Source organism: Chlorocebus sabaeus, chromosome 16 (assembly GCF_047675955.1).
Source record: "Chlorocebus sabaeus isolate Y175 chromosome 16, mChlSab1.0.hap1, whole genome shotgun sequence".
Taxonomy (NCBI): domain Eukaryota; kingdom Metazoa; phylum Chordata; class Mammalia; order Primates; family Cercopithecidae; genus Chlorocebus; species Chlorocebus sabaeus.
Genome location: NC_132919.1, coordinates 33,863,058 through 33,879,670, shown reverse-complemented (window position 1 = coordinate 33,879,670; position 16,613 = coordinate 33,863,058). Strand labels below are relative to the sequence as shown.

Below are 16,613 nucleotides of genomic sequence, written 5' to 3'. Positions count from 1 at the left end.
CCTGTCTCTACTAAAAATACAAAAAAATTAGCCAGGTGTGGTGGCAGGCAACTGTAGTCCCAGCTACTGGGGAGGCTGAGGCAGGAGAATGGCGTGAACCTGGCAGACGAAGCTTGCAGTGAGCTGAGATCGTACCGCTGCACTCCAGCCTGGATGACAGAGCGAGACCCTGTCACACACACACACAAGGTAGAATTAAGATTTGAACCCAGGAAGTCTGACACTAGGACTGATAAGGCTTATGTTTTAGGTTTGGGCAAGGGATGAATGGTGGTACTCATCACTGAAAATAGGAAAATATAAGAGATGGCAGAAGTTTGGGGAATGAAAGGGAGGTGATGAGTTCATTTTATATGTTAGGTTAGAGTGAAGATCTCTATCCAAGAGGTACTTAATTATATGTGTCTGAAGATAAGGAATGATCTGGAGTTAAATTTGTGAACTGTGAGCATACAGATGATAATTCAATCTGTGGGCATGAACATTATTCATGAAGAATGTGGAGAGTGAGTGCTTGGGGAAGAAACAGATAAACCCAAGAATGCAAAGAGAACTGAGAAGGAGCAGTCAGAGAGGTAGGAGGAAAAGCAGAATAGTATATTTTAGGATGTTTTCGCAGTTTCATGAAAGTAGGGACTATATCAATCTGTTCACTCTTACCCATGTGAGGCCTAGCCCCATCACACACACACACAAATTAATATATGTTGAATAAATGCATAAATAAGTGATCAACAATATTAGTTGCTATAGACAGGAGAAGGAAGGGGTAAAAAGTGTCTACAGGATTTAGCAACATGGAGGTATCTGATGTTATTGCTGAGAAATCAGTAGAGATACAAAGGCAAAAGTCATACTGCAGATGTTTGAGGATGGATTAGAAGTGAGGAAATAAAAACAGGAATTGCAGATAACTCATAAGAAAGTATGACCAAAGAAAGAAGAGATGGTATCTGAGGAAAAGAGTGGCAAGAATTTTTTCTTTCTTGAGGCAGGGTGTTGCACTGTTGCCCAAGCTGGAGTGCAGTGGTGCCATTACAACTCAATGCAGCCTCGACCTCCCAGGCTCAAGCAGTCCTCCCACCTAGCCTCCCAAGTAGCTGCGACTACAGGCGTGCGTCACTACGCCTAGCTCATTTTTTTTTTTTTCTTTTTTGTAGAGGGGTGGGGAGGTCCTGCCATGTTGCCCAGGCTGGTCTGGAACTCCTGGGCTCAAGTGATCCTCCTGCCTTGGCCTCCCCAAATGCTGGGATTATAGGTGTGAGCCACCAAACTCAGCCAATTTTTTAAAGTTTAGTTCTATACTCGTATATTTTCTCTACACTAACACTTTAGCATACCATGGGTTTAATTATCTTTCTTACATATATGGCTCCAAAATCTCTATCTCTAGCCTAGACCTATTCCCCAAATTTCATCACCAAATCGATAACTATACTGCTGGGTAATTCTGTATTTATGGCCCACCAAAGTTAAATCATAAGGAGATGGAAGAGGTTAGAAAAACCTGGTTACAGAGTTGGACACAGCGGTTTACACCTATGATCCCAGCACTTTGGGAGGTTGAGGTGGGAGGATCACTTGAGCCCAAGAGTTTGAGGCTGTAGTGAGCCATGATCATGCCACTGCACTCCAGCCTGGGTGACAGAGTGAAACCATCTCTAAAAAAAGAAAGAGAAAGAGAGACAGGGGGAGACAGGGGGAGAAAGAGAGCGGGGGGGTGGGGTGGGGGAGAGAGAGAGAGAAACCTGGTTCAAGGTACAATTCCTAGCAGATAGACATAGATTTCGTAAAGATGTCATTAGAAAAATCTTTAAGAGGCTGGCCATGGTGGCTCATGCCTGTGATCACAGCACTTTGGGAGGCCAAGGCAGGTAGATCACCTGAGGTCAGGACTTTGAACCCAGTCTGGCCAACATGGTGAAACCTTGACTCTACTAAAAATACAAAAATGAGCCAGGCATGGTGACACATGCCTGTAGTCTCAGGTACTAGGGAGGCTGAGGCAGGAGAATCGCTTGAACCCGAGAGGAGGAGGTTGCAGTGAGCTGAGATTGTGCCGCTACACTCCAGCCTGGGCGATAAAGCGAGACTCCATCTCAGGAAAAAAAAAAGAAAAAAGAAAACTTTTTAACAGCTTTGATTCATACCTCTCTGCTGTTCAAAAACTTTCAACTTCTCATTGCCTAACATGTTTGAAAGCTATTTTTCCCCCAGTTTCCTCCATCTGTGTGCTCCTTTCTTTGCTTTTCTCATCAATAAAATGGAGGAAGATAGTAACCATAATATTGAACAATGAAATAAATTACATGTAAGGCACTTAGAACTATGGCTGGCACATAGCATGGACTATGGAACTATTTCCTATAATTGTGACTATTTTAATAAATTGCACTGAGCTGCACAAACCAGAAATCTAGGGGTCATTCCTGATTTCCCTTTCCTTCAACCGCCACATCCAATCCATCTCCAGTTGTCAATTCTACCTTTAAAACCTCAAAGCCGTGGCTGGGCACTGTGGCTCATGCCTGTAATCCCAGCACTTTGGAGGCCGAGGCGGATGGATCACAAGGTCAGGAGTTCATAACCTGCCTGGCCAAGATGGTGAAACCCCCATCTCTACTAAAATTAGCTGAGCATTGTGGCGGGTGCCTGTAATCTCAGCTATTGGGGAGGCTGAGGTACAGAATTGCTTGAACCCAGAAGGCGGAGGTTGCAGTGAGCTGAGGTTGCGCCACTGCACTCCAGCCTGGGCAACACAGCAAGACTCTGTCTCAAAAAAAAACAAAAACAAAAAACAAAAACAAACAAACAGAAAAAAACAAGTAACAAAAAAATCTCAAAGCCATCCAACTCCCTCTATTCAATCTCATGAATCCAAGCCACCATCACCTTTTGCCTGGACTATTAGAAGCCTATAAGTCTTCTCTCTACCATTGTCCACATAGTGGCCAGGTTGTTTAACTTTTTTGGATGTATAACATACATTTAAAAACGTGCATATCTAGCCTGATGCGGTGGCTCACACCCATAATCCCAGCACTTTGGGAGGTAGAGGCAAGGGGATCACTTGAGGCCAGGAGTTTGAGACCAGCCTGGCCAACATGGCAAATCCCTGTCTCTACTAAAAATACAAAGTTTAGCTGGGCTTGATGGCACATGCATGTAGTCCCAGCTACTCGGGGGGTGTGAGGTGGGAGAATCACTTGAACCCACAAGGCGGAGGTTGCGTGAGCCGAGATTGTACTACTGCACTCCAGCCTCGGCTACAAAGGGAGACTCTATCTCAACAAAACACAACAAAAACAAAAATGTGCATATATCATAAATGTCAAGCTTGATGTAAATATTGCACACCCACAAAACCATCAGAGACATCTTTAAAAAATATAAACCTGGCCAGGCGCAGTGGCTCACATCTGTAATCCCAGCACTTTGGGAGGCCAAGGCGGGTGGATCACAAGGCCAGGAGTTCGAGACCAGCCTGACCAACATGATGAAACCCCGTCTCTACTAAAAATACAAAAATTGTAAACCTGGGAGGTGGAGCTTGCAGTGAGCCGAGATCCGGCCACTGCACTCCAGCCTGGGCGACAGAGCGAGACTCCGTCTCAACAACAACAACAAAAAAACAAAAATAAAAACAAAAAAAACAAAAATTAGCTGGGCGTGGTGGCAGGTGCCTGTAATCTCAGCTACTTGGGAGGCTGAGGCAGGAGAATCGCTTGAACCCGGGAGGCGGAGGCTGCAGTGAGCCATCATGCCATCGCATTCCAGCCTGGGCAACAAGAGCAAAACTCCGTTTCAAAAAAAAAATATATATATATATATATGTATATATATACACACACACACTATACACACATCTGATCTCATCTCTGGTGTGTGAATCCTTGATTGGCTTGCTTCCCATTGCACTTGGACTAAAATCCAGGGTCATTCCCATGGCCTGTGAGTCCCTGCATGGTTTGACCTGTCTACCTCTCTAACATCATTTTATGCCTTTCAGTCACTGCTCATTTCCTCATCATTTCACATTTCGCTAGCTATACTAGCCCTCAAACACACCAAGCTCTTTCCCACCTTAGGGTCTTCACAATACTGTTCCTTCTGCCTAATATTCTTTTCCCCAACTCTTCATATGGCCGGCTCCTCATAATTTAGGTTTGTTATGTCCTCAGGACATTCCGATCATCCAGTCTAAAAGAGTTGGGCCTCCCAGACCTCTTATTCGACTTGCAATTTTTTTTTTTTTTTTGAGACAGAGTCTTGCTCTGTTCCCCAGGCTGGAGTGCAGTGGTGTGATCTCAGGTCACTGCAACCTCCGCCTCCTGGGTTCAAGCGATTCTCCTGCCTCAGCCTCGAGTAGCTGGAATAACAGGCATCCGCCACCCCTGCACCACTACTCCAAGCTAATTTTTGTATTTTTAGAGATGGTTTCGCCACGTTGGCTAGGCTGGTCTCAAACTCCTGACTTCAAATGATCCACCTGTCTCAGCCTCCCAAAGTGCTGGGATTACAGGTACGAGTCACTGTACCTGGCCCTACCTTTCCTTTTTTCTTTTCTTTTCTTTCTTTTTTTTTTTTGGAGACAGAGTCTCGTTCTGTCACCCAGGCTGAAGTGCAATGGCGCAATCTCGGCTCACCACAACCTCCGCTTCCTGGGTTCAAGATTCTCCTGCCTCAGCCTCCCGAGTAGCTGGGATTACAGGCATGTGCCACCACGCCTGGCAAATTTTTTGTATTTCTAGTAGAGATGGGGTTTTTCCATGTTGGTGAGGCTGGTCAGGAATTCGACCTCAGGTGATCCACCCGCCTCGGCCTCTCAAAGTGCTGGGATTATAGGCGTGAGCCATCGTGCCCGGTCTCCTTTTTCTTATGCCATTCATTTAGTTAACTTCTGGAGTACTTCCATGGGACTATCAATCAAGACATCTTGCCTTCCCCTGGCTAAGAGTAAAAGAGAGGGTGGAGAGGGAACTTGAACCGAGAGGTCAGTCGAAATTTGTATCATGAGCACAGACACAAACAGAAATTAGTGGAATCTCGTTCACTGCCAACAATGTTGCCTGGATAAGTACTTCTAATTCCTGTTAGGCAGTCCCAATAGTATTGTTACTTTCTTATTCTTTCAGGGCTGGCTTTACCTATTTTTGTGAGGTATTCTATACACTTCTATAAATTCCGTTTTAGTTTAAATTAGCCTGTTTGTTTCTTTTGCTTGTAACCAAAGATCCCTAAGTGATAAAAATGTTTAATTTCCTGCTTTAGTTGATGCTACTTCTCAACTTTGTATATTTGCTATTCACTTAAGAAAAGCTTGCACATAACAGTTACTATTAAACAAGCACCTAATATGTATCCAGGTGCTTTATATCGATAAACTATGTCTAGTCTTAAAACTCTGCAAGGTAAAAATCATGTATCAATATGATGGATTTTGGTAGAGTAAAAAACACTTTTTATAACTATAATTAAGGACAATTTGCAAGATTTTCTCTCCTATTGGAGTAACTAAATCCAAACCTTGTTTTTGAGGGTTCTCATGATGCAAACCAATTATTTTTATAACATAAGGGCCTCTAGGGCAGTAAACAATACCTTCTATTCCCAGTTATTTAGCCCAGAGGTGGCACTTCCCAGAGGAAGGGAGGAGAGGTGGAACTCTCATAAGCCTGTGTCAGCCAACTCCAGCGAGACAAAGCTGTACATAATATAAAAGTACTTTACAAACCTTAAGGTAAATCACATTCGTTTTGGCATAAAAACGGCATGAAAGGAAACTTTCTGTCAAGTGTCCCCAGTGCATGCTAGTTACAATTCATAAAGCTCCCTCTGTTTTAGCACTGTATTCACATCGCTGGTGGTGACATATCCAACTGTGTTCAAGGACGGAGACCATTTTCTTCCAGTATAGCAAGAGCATGGAGTTATGCTTGAATATAGCCAAAACCTGGAAGACGTTAAACTACCAGCTTGGATGAAAATTAACCGTCTCAAGTACTGAGGAACAAGCATGAACTTTTCTCAATCCAATCATCTTTCCTTATAATTGGCGGCAATAAATCTAAGGCTCCTATCTCCTGCTTTGTCGCTTTAAATCCTTTCTGGAAGGCGAAGACATATAAATTAATCACCATCCCTGCCGCGCGTGTACAGCAAAGTCCTTTCCACCTCCAGATTCCCTTCCTCCCTCCGCCCCTAGCTCCATCTCCTGCAGGAGGAACACAGGGCTCAGCAACTGGCCCGAGCTCTGGCTCCCGGCGCCAGACGTCTGCGCGGTGCCCCAAACAGCTTGTCAAAAGGACCTCGCAGAGAGAGGTTCAGAGCTGTAGCTTTCCAGCGAGGCTACCATGCAGACCCAGCTACGAAAACTAAAGCAAACCAGCTGAATACTCATAGCCAAAACCAGACCGCAAGAGCCCTCTCCCTTTTCAGCGGGGCGGGAGCGGAAGTTCGGGTGGGTCATAGTTCTCTAGTTCCGGTTTCCGGGCCGCATTCGGGACTAGAGTGCCTCTCTTCCGCCAGGCGTCCCTGAGGTCCCGGTCGTTTCTATTTCCGGGTGCGGCTTCTGTCATAAAGCGGAGACCTCCCTTCAAACGTGGCGTCGTGGGTTCTTTGCGCCTCGCGTGGGGTCAGCGAGCAAGGACGGGCGCGGGCGGGGATACTCAAAGCCAACAGCTGGAGCTAGCTTTCATGTCCTGGGCTTACAGTGACACGACTGAATCCTTAGAGTCGGCTGGCTTTTGAGCTCTCACGATTGGAAAGGAGGTTTTCTGGTTCGCAGCTCGACAGGATCGCGTCCCCCACAGTCACGCTCTGCCCTGAAGTGCAGCATTTGACAAGTTACCCCTTCGCACATACCACTTCCACCCAGGTCCGAGTTAACTTTGTTATTAACCTTCTTGAGACTCCCCTCCGCCTCCAGAACAGGTCTTTTTTCCCCAGTTCATTTTTGCCCTTAAGATTGAGTTTCGAGTTTCAGATATTATGCAGAAAGTTTACCTTTAAGACTGAGCACGCATCTGATACCCTTCCTCCCGAAAAAGTTCATGCTCACGGGAGAGTTTGTGGGAAAAGTGAAAGCCAGTACACACAGGAAGCTATGGCTGAGCACGGGGCTCACATCACAACTGCTTCTGTAGCCGATGACCAGCCATCCATCTTTGAGGTGGTAGCACAGGACAGTTTAATGACAGCAGTGAGACCCGCTCTTCAGCATGTGGTCAAGGTAAGGTATTAATTCTTGGAAAGGTTTTAGGGACAACTGGGTAAAAACCAACGAATAATTTGTGCTTATTTGGTAGCCTAGCGTTTGAAATAGCCAATTTGCAAATACTCGTATCCTATGACTTAAGAGTTATTGAGTCTCTGTTATGTGTAGAGACCTGTACTGAATACCCAGCATTTCAGGGTCCAAAAGTGACTTAAGATAAAATGTGTAGACTTTAGAGGAAAAGGGGGAATGTAAATAGGTGTAGAACTTGTGTAATGGAATGAATTTTACTTACTGCTTTATTTTGCTTTAGGTTCTTGCAGAATCAAATCCCACCCACTATGGCTTCTTGTGGAGGTGGTTTGATGAAATCTTTACTCTGCTAGATCTTCTGGTCCAGCAGCATTACCTGTCTAGAACCAGTGCCTCATTTTCTGAAAACTTTTATGGCTTAAAGAGAATTGTAATGGGGGACACTCACAAGTCTCAGAGACTGGCTAGTGCTGGTCTCCCAAAGAAGCAGCTTTGGAAATCAATTATGGTCCTGGTTCTTCTTCCCTATCTGAAAGTGAAGCTGGAGAAGCTGGTTTCTAGCCTGAGAGAAGAGGATGAATATTCTATTCATCCCCCTTCTTCCCGCTGGAAACGATTTTACAGAGCCTTCCTGGCAGCTTACCCATTTGTGAATATGGCCTGGGAAGGATGGTTTCTTGTACAACAACTTCGATACATCCTAGGAAAAGCTCAGCATCACTCACCACTGCTGAGGCTGGCTGGAGTTCGGCTAGGTCGACTGACAGTTCAGGATATACAAGCTCTGGAGCACAAACCATCTAAGGCCAGTATGATGCAGCAGCCAGCCTGGAGGTAAGGCCTTAACATTTCCAAAAGATCTTTAGTTAGTAAATTCTAAAATCTTATCCCAGTTTTGTGAAATTCACCTGTTAACTTTGTGGTATTGCATAAAGTCACAGAAAAGCTATTCCTTGTGTCCATAAAATAAGGACTGTCATCCTGGTAACCTTTATCATACTAGGTATACTTTAGTGCATACTTGCTATGTCCCAGGTTCTGTGCTAGGTGCTTTCTTTACGTACATTATCTTAATCCTCTACACAACCCAATGAAGTAAATGTATTAGCTCACAGTTGAGGAAACTAAACCCAAGCAGTTAAGTACCTTGCCAAGGTCATGTAGCTACATAGCTAGAAGGTGGCAGAGCTGGGATTCAAGCCAAATCAATACAATTCTAAAGACTGTGCTCTGTGAACCACTGCACCCAGCCTAAGACTGTGCTCTTAATCATATTGTTGTTGTGCTCCTTCTAGTTCATATTTATATTCTCCTACAAGTTCAAATATATACATTCCTCAATACTGCTAAGTTTTTTGTTAAGTGAATTTTTTTTTTCTGGATCACTATCTTCCACTAAAAAAAGGGAGGAGATCTATATAATCAAATTCTCTACTGATTTCTCTTTCAAAACACAAAACAAAACCCTAATCATTTGTTACTAAAAACAAAGCTTAGCTCCTATGCCCCTAAAATACTGTAAGTTAGAAAGAATCATTTAGAATAGATCCTTAAGGAGATAGTCTACCAACCATTCAGTCCCAGTGATTCTGATGAAAAATGTAAGAACTGCATTTATGTTAGTCACTTTGTAATTATACCTAAATAAAGTTTCTCTCTTTGCCTCCTTGTTCTTTTCTCCCAACAGTGTTAGTGAGAAGATAAAGTCAGCTCTGAAGAAAGCTGTGGGGGGTGTTGCCTTATCCCTGTCTACTGGCCTTTCTGTGGGTGTATTCTTCTTGCAGTTCCTTGACTGGTGGTACTCATCTGAAAATCAAGAAACCATCAAGTCATTGACTGCCCTGCCTACTCCACCACCACCTGTACACCTAGACTATAACTCTGATTCTCCCCTCTTACCCAAAATGAAGACTGTGTGCCCACTGTGTCGTAAAACCCGGGTGAATGATACTGTTCTTGCCACCTCTGGCTATGTGTTTTGTTACCGCTGTGTGTTTCATTATGTGAGGAGTCACCAAGCTTGTCCCATCACAGGTTATCCAACAGAAGTACAACATCTGATTAAACTCTACTCCCCCGAGAACTGAAAAGGAATTGTGTCTTATCCTCACAACAAAAGTATTGTGCTATAATGCCACAGACCTGGTTTCAGTATGGTACTGAGTTGACACTTCTCAGCCTCAATTCATAACTATATGAACTTTAAATGACTATATGGATTTCTTTAAAAGGATATGCCCATTTGATCCTAACCTTTTAGCCTGCTCTCCAGAACCCTACTTACAGTTGACCAAACTGCTTAAAGTAGAAGAATCAGGACTGGCAGGGGATATGAGGGCCAGTGTAGAGATTAAACAGAATAATGAGTACACAAGTTTTTGTCTATCCCTTTCCTTAAAATATAAGAAGTACAGAAGCTCTTGGGAAAAACCCAGGTTAGACTGCATAAAAAATAAAGTGAACAGTGAGGTGTTAGCAAGCCTTTTTAGAAAAGAAAGCATTTACCTGCCTGTCTGTAAGGTGGAAATTTCATCAGTTTGCAAACGATAAGAAATGTAGACCTGCTCTTGATAGAAATGCTTAGAAACACTTTAGGGGGGAAAAAAGCTCCTTCCATATACTGTGACGCATTTGTTAAGTGACATCTATAGTTTATCAGCTTTTAAGGATAAAAAAGGACATCTTAAAAGTTGGATATTTAGGATATTTAAGGATATTCCTGTATGAGCTCTCCATATCTTTCTTGAGAAACTGGTTAAAAAAGGAATAGGGGTTGAGTGTTACAAAGAGACTAGTCTGAAGATTCCTGTATAAAAGCAAAGCTAACAAGCAATGAAGATGTGAAGCAAAATACTAATCTAATTGTGTAAAGAAAGGATATTTTAATAAGTTCTTTCTGCTTGCTGCTAAGAGTTTGCTAAACTGTCATGAATTATTCTGGTTATTACTAAAGTTTCTATGAAACACTTAAGTAGATTTTAAGAATAAATGTTTCTGGAAAAGAACTTCCATGTTGTTATGATTTTGTAGAAATGTAAAGATTACTTGAGGTGTTTAAAATAAATTTTTCATTCAGACTACTGTTGACTTTTTGAGGTGTTTTTATATTGATGTTTTGCCAATTCAGTTGTTGGAACAAAAATCCTCTGCTCCAACAATAAGAATTCAGCCTCATGCGAAATACCTTGCATCAACTTAAGAAACACTTAAGTTGCCTATGTAGGAGCATTTATGCCATTGGATTGGCAGGCTGGTGAAAACATGGTTTAAAAAAAAATCATCACTAGAAGAGGAAGGATGAAAATGATTTTTGAGAGCCTCTGCTGACATAGGTGTTTTCCAATACTTTAACTCATTTTACCAATTCAAAGCACATTCTCTGATAGCACAGAGGTGATAAAGCTAAAACTTTAAATAGAATATCCCATGGATTTTAACATTAAGGCATTTATGATGTTAGCTGAGATAATAAAAAAAAATTAAACTTTTATATGCCATAAGAAAAGTGTAATGGATTTTAAAATTCTCTTTAAACCTCAAAATTTTTACTAAAGCAAATATCATGGTTAATTAAACATTTTTATTTATTTTTATTTTTTTACTGAGACAGTCTCACTCTGTTGCCATGGCTTGAGTGCAGTGGCATGATCTCAGCTCACTGCAACCTCCACCTCCTGGTTTCAAACAATTCTCTCACCTCAGTCTCCCAAGTAGCTGTGATTACAGGTGTGCGCCACCACACCCGGATGATTTTTGTATTTTTAGTAGAGGCAGGGTTTTGCCATGTTGGCCCGGCTGGTGTTGAACTCCTGACCTCAAGTGATCCGCCCGCCTTGGCCTCCCAAAGTGCTGGGATTACAGGCATGAGCCACCGTGCCCAGCCAATTAAATGTTTTAAATACAGTAATAAGTGAATAATAGAATTGAGCCAGATTCAAGATTGAAATGACGTAGTCCTCCGTGAAGAATTCAAAGCAAGATTTTTCATCTCAACCTAAGAAGGAAAACACGAGTATCAGTAATTCAAACGAATATAAAAGAAACATCTTAAACATGATAAAACCAGTGTCCAAACAGGATACAACACACCTGTGTGGAAAAACCACAACCAGAATCAGCTCAGAGAGAAGATTAAGAGATCATACCCTGGTCAAAGCCAACATTGAAGCAATGGCAATACCAGGTCAGACTACTTCACTCATCATCGCATCGCTGCATTTCATCTTGTATTACCTAAGAGCAACCCACTGCCCTAGTTTCACATCCAAGAAAACACAGGCTTACCTATGAGAAAAATAAAGCCTTCTATTCAGGTAAGTTTCAACCATGGGTTTCTAATTAATATTTCTTTTCTTTTCTTTTTTTTTTTTTAAAGACAGGGTCTTACTCTGTCACCCAGGCTGGAGTGCAACGGCCTGATCATGGCTCACTGCAGTCTCAACCTCCCCAGGCTCAGGTGATCATCCCACCTTAGCCTCCCAAGTAGCCGGGCCTACAGTCACAGGCCACCACACGTGGCTAATTTTTGTACTTTTTGTAGAGACAGGGTTTTACCATGTTGGCCAGGCTGTTCTCAAACTCCTGGACTCAAGCAATCCACCCTCTTCAGCCTCCCAAAGTGCTTGGATTACAGGCGTGAGCCACCATGCCTGACCTGTTTTCAATTAATATTTCTTTTTATTTTTTATTTTGAGACAAGGTTTCACTCTGTCAACCAGGCTAGAGTGCAGTGGTGTGATCATGGCTCACTGTAGTCTCAAACTCCTGGGCTCAGGCAATCCTCCCAGGTGGCTAGGATTACAGGTGCATGTCACCACCAATGGCGAAGTCTTTTTTAATATTTTGTAGAGACAGGGTCTTGGTATGTTTCCCAGGCTGGTTTCAAACTCCTGGCTTCAAGTGATCCTCCCGCCTTGGCCTCCCAAAACCCTGGGATCACAGGCTTGAGCCTATAAGCCTACCCTTAGCCTAGTTCAAAAGCAAAAGCTTTAGAAAATATATTTTCTTTTTTAAATTTGTGTCCTTTTGGTAGAGACAGGGTCTTGCTCTATCACCTAACCTGGAGTGCAGTAGCATGATCATGGCTCACTGTGGCCTCAAACTGCTTGGGTTCAAGCTATCCTCCCACCCCAGCCTTCTGAGTAGCTGACATCTTAGGTGAGCACCACCACACCCAGGTAATTTAAAAAAAATGTTTGTAGAGACAGGGTCTTGCTATGTTGCCCAGGCTGGTCTCAAACTGCTGGGCTCAAGTGATCCTCCCTCTTTGGCCTTCCAAAATGCTAGATTACAGGTATAAGCCACTGTACCTGGCCTAGAAAAGATTTTTTGTTTTTTTGAGACGGAGTCTCACTGTTTCCCAGGCTGGAGTGCAGTGGCACAATCTCGGCTCACTGCAGCCTCTGCCTCCTGGGCTCAAGCAATTCTCCTGCCTTAGCCTCCCGAATAGCAGGGACTACAGGAATGTGCCACCACGCCCAGTTAATTTTTGTATTTTTAGTAGAGACGGGGTTTCACCATGTTGGCCAGGCTGGTCTTGAACTCTTGACCTCAAGTGATCTGCCAGCCTTGGCCTCCCAAAGTGCTGGGATTACAGGTGTGAGCCACTACGCCCGGCCTAGAAAAGATTTTCTACTAAATTTCTTTATAAATTACAGTTCATTTAATATGCAATTTGATTTATAATTCTGCCAACAAAGATTAAAATTATAGTCATAAAAGTTTTTAAACCAGAATCTTTTTTTTTTTTTTTTCCCGAGACGGAGTCTCACTCTGTTGCTCAGACTGAAGTGCAGTGGCCCGATCTTAGCTCACTGCAAGCTCCACCTCCCGGGTTCACGCCATTCTCCTGCCTCAGCCTCCCGAGTAGCTGGGACTACTGGCTGAGACAGTAGCTGGGACACCATCACGCCCGGCTAATTTTTTTTGTAATTTTAGTGAAGACGGGGTTTCACTGTGTTAGCCAGGATGGTCTCGATCTCCTGACCTCGTGATCCGCCCGCCTCGACCTCCCAAAGTGCTGGGATTACAGGTGTGAGCCACCGCGCCCGGCTAAACCAGAATCTTCTATCCGAAGAGTCCAAGAACCCAGAGAGGCTATGATTTGCCAAAGATCCATAGGAAATTAACTGCAGAGCTGGAAAGAGAACTTGAGGTATGATTACCAGATTTATAGTTTTTCAGTAACAACTAAATAAAAGGTTCAATTTCATTTTTCTTTAGGGTCCTACCTTTAGATTTACTAATGGGAAGGACATGGAAGATAAAGAAAGCAAGGTGAAGCATGGGTAATTCACAATCTGAAAAATCAATTTGTGAATGAAAAAGCTGACCTCCACTCCACTCCACTCTCCACTCCACTCCCTCACTCTGTCGCCCAGGCTAGAGTGCAGTGGTGCAATCTTGGCTCACTGCAACCTCTGCCTCCTGGGTTCAAGTGATTCTCCTGCCTCAGCCTCCCGAGTAGCTGAGACTGCAGGTGAGCACCACCATGCCTAGCTAATTTTTGTATTTTTTAAGTAGAGATGGGCTTTCACCCTATTGGCCAGGCTGGTCTTGAACTCTGACCTCGTGATCTGCCTGCCTTAGCCTCCCAAAGTGCTGGAATTATGAGCATGAGCCACTGCGCCCGGCTTCTTTATTTTCTTTTTTGAGATGGATTCTCACTTTGTCACCCAGGCTGGAGTGCAGTGGTGCAATCTCGGTTCACTGCAACCTCAGCCTCCTGGGTTCAAGCGATTCTCCTCCCTTAGCTTCCAAAGTAGCTGAGATAACAGGCATAAGCCACCATGCCCAACTAATTTTTGTATTTTTAGTAGAGACGGGGTTTCGCCATGTTGGCCAGGCTGGTCTTACCTGACCTCAAGTGATCCACCTGCCTTGGCCTCCCAGGTGCTGGGATTACAGGCATGAGCCACCGCATCTGGCCTTCAAACATATCTTACAGTCTAATCAACCCAGATTTTCCTTAGTCCTCATATTGGCTCTATTTGACCTTATGCCCTCCATCTACAAAGTCTTTTCCCCTCTGTAGAAATCCTTTCTATACTTCAAAATCCTATCCCTGCAGTTTGCAACCCTCCAAAATGCCATCTTTTCATGAAGCCTTTTTTCATCAATCCAACAGGAGGTACTGGTCCTCCTTCTGAATTATGAAAGCACATCTGTTTTCTGGTACCTATTTCACTTTGTATTTTAAGATCCAGACAGCCAGCCTACCATGTAATTCAAGATCTTACAAGTCTAATCCCTCCCTATCTGCTCCATCGTCAGCTGGGCAAACCTCCCATGTGCTCCAGCCACACGATGGCAGGTACGCCTTCCTAGTTCCTGGAGTGCCTTCTCCACCCCTTTCGATGGGGAGAAAACCTAAGTATACTTTTTTTTTTTTTTTTTTTTTTAAGATTTTTAACATTTATTTGGATTCTTAGTTTGTGGGAAAAGAGTAAGATAGTCACATCTAGATTGTTACATAGTTCGAGCTTTTTAAGGGGGATATTTAAACATAAAGTATATAACTTTAAAATGCTGTATAGTTACCATAAAATAACAGCAACGAGAAACTAGCACTGTTCTGTCTTCTCCCCACAACCCAGGTGTGGGGAGATTTGCCTTATCACCCAAAAAACGAGTCAAGAGTAATCATCCCAAGTTTAGGTTGAAGGGGGTGAGATGACAGCCAGAGATTAAAAGCTCACATATCCATAAGCAAGGTCCCCGTCAGGCATCTGGAAGGGCAAAGGGACGGCTCTGTGCTGGCTGAGTAAAAGGCGCTTTCATGGAGGGATAAATACCCACTCTAAGTATACTTTTTAAACTTCACTCAAGACCGTGCGCGGTGGCTTTCGCCTGTGATCCCAGCACTTTGGGAGGCCGAGGCGGGTGGATCACGAGGTCAGGAGTTCATGACCAGCCTGGCCAACATGGTGAAACCCCATCTCTACTAAAGATACAAAAATTAGCCGGGCATGGTGGTGTGCGCCTGTAATCCCACCTACTTGGAAGGCTGAGGCAGAGAACTGCTTGAACCTGGGAGGCGGAGGTTGCAGTGAGCCGAGATCGCGCCACTGCACTCCAACCTAGGAGACAGAGCGAGACTCCCGTCTCAAAAAAAAAAAAAACAAAAAACAAAAAAAACAAAACAAAAATAAGCTTTACTCAAATATCACTTTCCGTTAAATGTCCATAATTACTTCAATCATCTCCCCTTCTCTCACAGCACTTTCTTCAACCACAGCACGCATCACAGGCCAACTACTCACCAGTTCACGTTTTTCCCCCTCACTCCCACTTGCCCAATCACAGAGTTCCTAAAGAACCAGGACTATGTTCTACTGGCCTTTGTAGCCACTGCACTCGGAATGGTGCCTAGTACACAGGAATGAGCGACTGTTCCTACTAAACCCTAAGCTCCTAGATTATAAAAGCATGAACACGTTATAAATCCGACTTACCTCCAACATTTCACGTAGGTAAAGACCATACCTCAAGCACCTCCAAGCCTTCATTCCCCCAGCCTCTACCTCCTGGCGCTCTGCACACCCATCTGCGCACAACCAGTGCTTACACACAGGAGGCCCTCAAAATAATACTAACAATCTAAGGTACACATCTCACGAACTCCCGGGAAGACAGAGTAAGGCCAGAGCCAAGGCTTGAACTAAACACCCAGGCAGGGGTCTGCAGCCCGCTTTTTTAACTCGTAAAACTCCTACGACCTGGACCGTCTCAGGAAGCCTGTTCTGGCCTGAGGAGGATGAAGGTAGCCAAGCTCTCCAGATTTCAGTCCCAGGTCAAACATGTTTCCCGCGTCCCTCTCCTCTGCTTCTCCCCCCGGCTCTGGTCTTACAGCCTAGCGTGGCTCTCGCCGAACAACCAATCCCAAGGCGGACATCGGGTCACGTGGGCGACCATGAGGCGTGGCTGGTGCGAGGAGCAGCCAATCGAAGGTCGAGGCAAACGTCAGGGGTGGAGCGGAAGCGATGGCGGACGCATCTTTTTCGTCGTCTCTTTGCGTCGCTATTTCTACCCTGAGAGTTAAGCCAGTCGCTTTCCAAGTTCTGAGCAATTCTCTCCTGCCCCCTCCACAATTCCCCGCCCTCGGCAGTCGGGGCGACGGTTAGGCAGAGTTCGCCAGTACCCTGTTTCGTAACTGGGAATGAGCATCTGAGGCAGGATTATAGTAGTGTGTGTGTGCCCTGGGATTGCGGGAAGAAATGGTTTTGGGTTTTTTTTTTTTTTTTTTTTTTTTGAGACAGGGTCTCACTCAAGTCGCCCAGGCTGGAGTGCAGTGGCGCGATCTCCTCTCACTGTCACCTCCGCCTCCCAGGCTCAAGCGATTCTCCTGCTTCAGCCCTATGAGTAG

General features: G+C 44.2%; 1 protein-coding gene, 1 long non-coding RNA gene and 1 other non-coding gene across 3 annotated transcripts; 1 reads left to right on the top strand and 2 right to left on the bottom strand.

Annotated features, from left to right (window-relative positions):
• The first annotated feature begins 6,473 nt into the window (after window positions 1-6,473).
• On the top strand, window positions 6,474-10,329 carry PEX12 (peroxisomal biogenesis factor 12). Its single transcript, XM_008011065.3, is given in 5 exon segments — window positions 6,474-6,724; window positions 6,727-6,768; window positions 6,771-7,231; window positions 7,530-8,083; window positions 8,937-10,329. Coding segments are annotated over 5 exon segments (1,485 nt in total). The 5' UTR covers window positions 6,474-6,696; the 3' UTR covers window positions 9,337-10,329.
• Window positions 10,330-10,809: 480 nt separating this feature from the next.
• Window positions 10,810-16,103, bottom strand: LOC119621891 (uncharacterized). Its single transcript, XR_005238514.2, has 2 exons — window positions 15,703-16,103; window positions 10,810-11,243 (listed from the first exon to the last, which is right to left on the bottom strand). It is a non-coding gene; the product is annotated as an uncharacterized lncRNA (long non-coding RNA).
• LOC119621975 (Z30 small nucleolar RNA) lies at window positions 11,365-11,459 on the bottom strand. The gene has a single exon (XR_005238604.1). It is a non-coding gene; the product is annotated as a Z30 small nucleolar RNA (small nucleolar RNA).
• Window positions 16,104-16,613: the final 510 nt, after the last annotated feature.